This window comes from Mirounga leonina, unplaced genomic scaffold, assembly GCF_011800145.1.
Source record: "Mirounga leonina isolate KUSES-001 unplaced genomic scaffold, KU_Mleo_1.0 Mir_166, whole genome shotgun sequence".
Lineage (NCBI taxonomy): Eukaryota > Metazoa > Chordata > Mammalia > Carnivora > Phocidae > Mirounga > Mirounga leonina.
Window position 1 is genome coordinate 37435248 of NW_023270418.1, and position 6459 is coordinate 37441706.

The 6459-nt window shown below is 67.7% G+C and overlaps 1 protein-coding gene across 1 annotated transcript in view; it reads right to left on the reverse strand.

The window, feature by feature from the left end:
* The window catches only part of MUC2 (mucin 2, oligomeric mucus/gel-forming), a 24065-nt gene extending 20063 nt beyond the window's left edge, over positions 1–4002 (reverse strand). The window contains exons 1-8 of the mRNA XM_035013769.1: positions 3927–4002; positions 2805–3075; positions 2097–2211; positions 1616–1706; positions 1409–1518; positions 1071–1281; positions 701–826; positions 78–195 (exon numbers count right to left, since the gene is read on the reverse strand). Of these exons, the coding sequence (XP_034869660.1) occupies positions 78–195; positions 701–826; positions 1071–1281; positions 1409–1518; positions 1616–1706; positions 2097–2211; positions 2805–3075; positions 3927–4002 (1118 nt within the window). The remainder of the gene's footprint in view (positions 1–77; positions 196–700; positions 827–1070; positions 1282–1408; positions 1519–1615; positions 1707–2096; positions 2212–2804; positions 3076–3926) is intronic.
* Between the last annotated feature and the right edge of the window lie 2457 nt (positions 4003–6459).

Here is a 6459-nt window from a genome sequence, read left to right on the forward strand (position 1 = left end):
CCCAGCCCTGCCCGCCAGCCCTGCCCGCCAGTCCTGCTCCCCCAGCCTGCCGCCCCAGCCCTGGGCCCCCGACCCACCACTCCTCGCAGTCCCTGCTAATGTGCTGGCCGGGCGAGTGCAGGTGCCCATGGAGCTTGCAGTGGCACTGACTCACGGGGACGCAGCCACGGGCTGTGATGTCATCGTACACGGTGCCTGACGGTGCGGGACACGGCGTTACAGCCGGCCGGCCTTGGAAAGCCCAGAATCCCCACAGCGGGGCTCCCTCTGGCGGGGCCACAGCCCCGGGCTGGCGTGCGGAAAGTGGGGCGAGCCCCAAGGTGGGGTCGCCGGCCAGGCCTTCCCCGCCCCCCGCAGGTACCTCTGCTTCGGTGCCCCCCGCCGTGCCGTGGGAGCCTGGCCTCCAGACCACCTTCCTGGGGGCCTCCAGGCTCCGTGAGCGGGGCAGCAGGACGTGTGCGCAAGGGTGATGACCAGGAAGGCGTCCCCCCCGCCCAGACCCCCCGAAGCCACCACTGTGTGTGTTTAGGGGGAGGGGGTCTTTGGCATTCGCCAGGGGAGGGGCACTGCACCTCGCCTCCGGCCCCGTCGCTGCCCCCACCACCTGCACGGCTGCCCCCGGTCCCAGGGCGCACCGGCCTGGGGGGCCGCATAGGGGCAGCGCCCCCACCCCCTGCCCCTCAGCCTCCATGGCGCACACCTTCCGGGCAGAAACAGCCGTCCATGCGGTGCTCCTCACACAGGCTGCTGACCTCCAGGTGTGAGCAGGTGTCCATGCAGGGCGAGCTGCTCTCCAGGTAAACCATGTTCCCGGGGCAGCTCTTGGCTAGGAGGGCAGAGGCAGGCCCCTGAGCGGGCAGGGGAGTACAGAGGGCGGGGGAGTGGGGCGCCGGCTCGGCCGACTGCTGCCTCACACGCCTCCACCCGGGCCGCCCCGCCACCGGGTGGGCACAGACGCGGCTCCTCCCCGGCCAGGGCGCGGGCTGCCCTGCCCCCCAGACGGCGCCCCCAGCCTCGGGGCCCCAAGGGTGCCCGCCGCCCCACCATCCTGGCGGCTCTGCGGCGCTTACGGCAGAGCTCGGCGGTCCTCCAGTTCCGGGGCTGCCCGCCCGCGTGGGAGCACTGGCGGGAGAACTCGGCGAGGGTGCTGCAGGTGCAGGAGGAGCCCGCTGGGCACCCACAGCGGTCCCGCACGCACGCCTGCACGTAGGGCTCCAGCGGCACCAGGCCCCGGCAGTCCTCGAAGGCTGCGGCCGTCAGCAGCTTCTCGCACTCAGTGCGCTGCAGACACGCGGGAGCGGGAGCGAGGTGAGGGCTGCCACGCCCGCCCCTTCTCCGCGTTGTCCCTAGAAGGCCCGTGCCCGGGAACGGCTCCTCCCCCGGGCAGGGCTCTCCGGCCGCAACTCACGTGCTTAGAGCAGGACTCCAGGGCCGGCGCCTCCTCGGGGTCATTGCACACCACCTCGGGCTTGTGGATCTTCTGCATGTTCCCAAACTCGAGGGCACTGAAGAGCACGCCTGGGGGCACAGCCCATCAGCGGGGGAGCGCCCAGAGCCAGCAGAGCCTGCCCGCCCCCCCGCCCCCCCGTCCCCCCACCCCCGGGGAGGCTCTCACCCTCAGACAGGAACTCAGAGTAAGTCTGCAGGCCGTTGTAGTCCCCGCAGAGGCCACACGTGTGGTTCCGGAACTTACTGTCCAGTTCCAGCTGTTGGGGAAAAGGAGGCAGGTGAGGGGCTGGGGGCCGGCTGGACCCCAGGCTGCGGCAGCCAGATGAGCCTCCCGTGGCCAGGCCAGCCTCAGCAGCTCCTCCAAGTGGCATCCACCGGAGGGCTGGAGTCAGGCCGGGGTGTCCTGGCACCAGGGGTCACTGAGGACCAGGAGGGGCTTGGGACGGGGGAGGGCCAGCCAGCTCCCCAGGCCCCGAGGGTCCCCTCCCTGGGAGGGCTGCTCGGCCCCATCTGCTCCTCCAGAGCACAGCCCCATGGCCGAACCCCTCAGGACAAGGCTCAGACCGCTGGCCCCCGCACTCCCCGAGGATCCCAGAGGCCTGGTGGAGGCACCCCAGCCCCAGGCCCATGGTGGCGGCTGCACGCACCATGAGTGAGTCCTCCCGGTTCCACATGAGGGTGAGTCCAGCGCGGGAGTAGACCTTGGTGTAGGCGTCGCTCTTCTCGATGAGCAGCCCAGAGCTGTAGTGCGGGGTGCTGACCCTGGGGCAGGGGCGCCGGGCCAGAGTCACAGGCCAGCCCACACGGCCACCCACCGCGGCAGGCCCGCCGCCATCCCCTGCCCGGGGCGGGGCTGGGGGGGCCTGAGGCTGCACGTCGGGCGGGTGGGGTGGCCTCAGCTCCCAGCCAGCCGTGTGGGGACCACAGAGGGCGTGGTGGGCCATGGCGGGACAGTCCCTGTCCACCCCCTGCCTGCCTGTCTCCCTGGCCCCGCCCCTCCTCAGGGCCCTGTCCTCAGAGCCGGGCTTTGCCCACCGCCTGACCCAGGCTGGCCCAGGTGCTAGCTCACCCCAAGTCTGTACCCACCCCGCCGCCAAGAATGGGGGAGACAAAGGACAGACCCTGCTGGAGCCTGGGCAGGAATGCAGCTTAGAGCCCCATTGTTCCAGAAGCAATGGGGGACAATTGCCTGGGAGCAGGAGGGGCTCCCACGGGCTCCCCCTTCTGTAACTAGAGCCTGGGTAACAGGGGGCCCTCCTCACTCGGAGGGCGGAGGGCAGAGGGCAGATGCTGCCTGGGGCCCCCAGGGGAGGGGCGGGGAGCCCGCCCGCCCTCCACCGCCCAGCCGCACTCACAGGGCCCCGTTGACCACAGCCAGATGGCGGGTGAGGTAGATGGTGTCGTCCTTGATGTTCAGCAGGATGTGCTCGAGCTGGGGTTGCCCCCCGGCGCTGCCCGAGCCCCGCTTCAGGTGCACTGCGAACTCCTTGTAGGAGTCCCTGCAGTCGGACGCAAAGTTGTAGTCACACAGGCCCGGGAAGCGGAAGACGTCCCCGTCGAAGGTCTTGTAGTGGAAGTCGCCCCAAGTGCTGCAGACGCTGTGGCCGTGGTTCTGGGTCCTGCCCTCTGGGGGAGCAGGGGCGGGCAGGGGTGAGCAGCCTACGCCGCCCCCCGGAGGCCTGTCCCAAGGCCCCACCCCGCAGCCACCCTCCGAGCACCCTCCGTGAGGCCGTCCTGTTGGAGTGGCCCCTGCTGGACCTTGGTCACCCCACCCGGGGGTCTCAGCCCCCCGAAAGGACATCTCCAGCCGCCACACTTTCACACCCCAGCCTGGCACGGGATGCGGCCATCGGCTGGGCGGGCAGCGGGGGCAGAGGGGCTTTCCGGACCCCCGGGCACCCTCTCCACCCGGCCCAGTGCCCCCTGCCCTGTCACTGACAGAATCCGTGCCCCCCCCCGCTGCTCCCACAGCCCCTCATCCAGCAGGACCGCATCCCCGCACCCTCAGATGGTGCCCACGTCGTGTCCAAACATTTGAGGCCAGCTCCCCTCCAGTGGCTTTGTCACCCAACCCACATGGGATGGAGATGTCCCCAGCCTACGTGACCAGTCTTTTCTGGAACGACCCCTTCATCATGTGCTAAACACTCTGCAGAAGGGCCATCTTGGCCTTGGCCCTCCGAGGGTCCCTGACACCCAGCCCCTCTTGGCTGCCCCTACCTCCACCCGTGGACAAAGGCCCAGCACAGGGGTTTCCAGCAGGTACCACCTCCCGAGCCAGGAGATCACCTTCAAAGGGACGGCGTGAACCCAAGACCACCTGCCCTCCTTCCTTCCCTCCACCCAAAGTCAGCAGGGCTTGGGGGCAGGATGCTCAACCCAAGTGGTACACCCCCAAGGGCTGGGCAGAGGAGGGTCACCTACTCCCAGGTAGAACCTCTGCTCTGGGCCGCCCCGGTCTTCCTGCCGCCCCTCACCTCTCTGGAGCTCTGCACACCCAGCAGAGCTCAGGGCCAGGCAGACGGCCACCAGGCGGGCTAGCGGCAGCCCCATGGTGGCTCACAAGGGCGGCAGGGAGAGCAACTGGGGCAGGGGTCCAGGCCTTATATGGCCCAGGAGGGCCGGCAGAGTGGGGCAGAGCAGGGGAGGGGCGAGGGGTGGGTGGGGCGTTTGCCAGGTTATCAAGAAAACAGCTGTGGGAGCTCCCGAGGTGCCACCCGGGAATATTGATTCAAGTTATCTGCGGCTTATCTTTTTATTGAGCCCTCGGTAAAGCTAGCCCTCCTCAGGATGCCTCAGCACCAGCGACCCCAGTTCCAACACACACCCTCCCAGCTGTGAGCAGGACCAGGCCCAGCGGGGAGGTCCTGCACCACCACACCCTGGCAGCCGCGTGCCCCTCCCGGCCCCAGCCCACCCTGCCCAGCATCCCCGCAGAGCCAGGCCTGAACGAGGCGCTTCCCCAAGGGGGGGCTCCCAGACAGGACCACCACCCCGTGTTTGCTCCTCTCTCCCACTCTGATCCCCCAGCCTCCCCTACCAGGGGCTCGAGGCCCCCAAGCCAGGGAACATGTGGGCTCCTGGGAGGTCCAGGGGCTGCCCCATCTCGGTGTGGACTCTGCTCCCAGGCCCGTTTCGGCTGGCAGCTCCACGTCCGGCCCCCAGCTCCGGCACACCCCCTAATCCCCTCGTGTTCCCAGGCTGAGCCAGTCTCTGGAATTACCTGTAATTGGAACTTGGGAGCCCAGCCCACAGGCGCCTAACTGAAACACATCCTCGGGCACAGGAGGCCTGGCTGGAGGCTGGGAGCGGATGTCCCCGAGCCGACTGTGGCCCAGAGGCAGCCCCAGGCTGGCGGCCTCCCCTGCGGGTCCAGAGCTTCGTCTTCTGGGAAGTACAGGGAGAACCGAGTGGGCTCGGACTCGACAAATTATAATCTAGTGTCCCCGAGCTTCAGGGCAAGTGGGGAGAGACTCATGTCAACAATCACTGAGACTCTGGATGAGGTGGACGCCCTCGGATGGGGGCATGGGACACGCTGTTTGCCTGACCCAGTCTCCCCTCAGAGGTATGACCAGGAGCAAGTGCCTAGCAGGAGTCGGCACCTGGGCCTGCCACCTTCCAGGGGGCCCCTCCCTGCAGACAGGACCTCCACGCCACCGTGACAGCATCTAGGGACAAGAAGCATGCATGCACCACCTGACGATTCCTTGGGGCCAGTCCCCCAGGGTCTGACAGGGTAACCGGGAGCCGAGGTCAGGGAGCCTGCCGCTCCCAGGGGGCCTGGGATGAAGCCCCTTCTCGCGTCCCACTGCCCAGCCCCAGGCCCAGGAACTGTCCTCTCTGCAGGAGCCCAGGGACCCAGGCACGAGCGTGTGGCCTGAGCCAGGAGCAACAGGGATTAGAAACCAGAGCCAGACGGGCCCGTGGGCCCATTGTCCACTTCTCTGTGGGGCCAAACAGGCTGGCAGCGAGCCCTGGGGAAACCCAAGGACGGGGCCCCCTCACACCCCCCAGAGGCAATGATTTTCCATGACAGGTTTCCTCTGCCCTAGTGGGATTCAGAGAAATCCTGGCCCCACACTGGACACCCAGCCTAGCCCCTCCTGCCCTGAGCATGATAGGCAGGCGTCCTCCCCTGGGATGGAGAAGTGGGGTCCTCCCCTGGGATTGAGAGGTGGGGTCCTGCCTGGGATTGAGAAGTGGGGTCCTCCCCGGGACTGAGAAGGTGGGGTCCTCTCTGGGACTGAGAAGGTGTGGTCCTCACCTGTGATTGACAAGTGGGGTCCTCCCCTAGAATTGAGAAGTGGGGTCCTCCCCTGGGATTGGGAAATTGGGGTCCTCCCCCGGGACTGAGAAGGTGGGGTCCTCCCATGGGATTGGGAAATTGGGGTCTTCCCCTGGGATTGAGAAGATGGATTCCTCCCTTCAGACTGAGAAGGTGGGGTCCTCCCCCAAGACTGAGAAGGTGGGGTCTTCCCTCGGGATTGAGAAGGTGGGGTCCTCCCCGGGACTGAGAAGGTGGGATCCTCCCCTAGGATTGAGAAGTGGGGTCCTCCCCTGGGGTTGAGAAGGTGGGGTCCTCCCCAGGACTGAGAAGGTGGGGTCCTCCCCGGGTTGGAGAAGTGGGGTCCTCCCCTGGGCCTGAGAAGGTGGGTTCCTCCCTTGGGACTGAGAAGGTGGGTCCTCCCCGGGATGGAGAAGTGGGGTATTCCCCTGGGACTGAGAAGGTGGGAGTCCACTACTGGGGTCTGAGAAAGGCAACCCTATGTCTCCTATGGGTGGGGCAGCAGTGTTGACCTGAGGCCCAGAGGTCTGACCCTAACACTCCTGGCCCAGTTGCAGCATCTCAGGTGGGGCTCCGAGGAGCAGTGACATCAGGCCGCCAGGCATGGCGTGGAGGCTCAGAGCGTGCGGTGGGAAGGAGCCTGCAGAAGGTGCTGGTGAACGCTCCATCAGGCTGGGGTGACCCACATCGCCCCACCGCCCCCAGCAAAGTCTGGGTTGGCT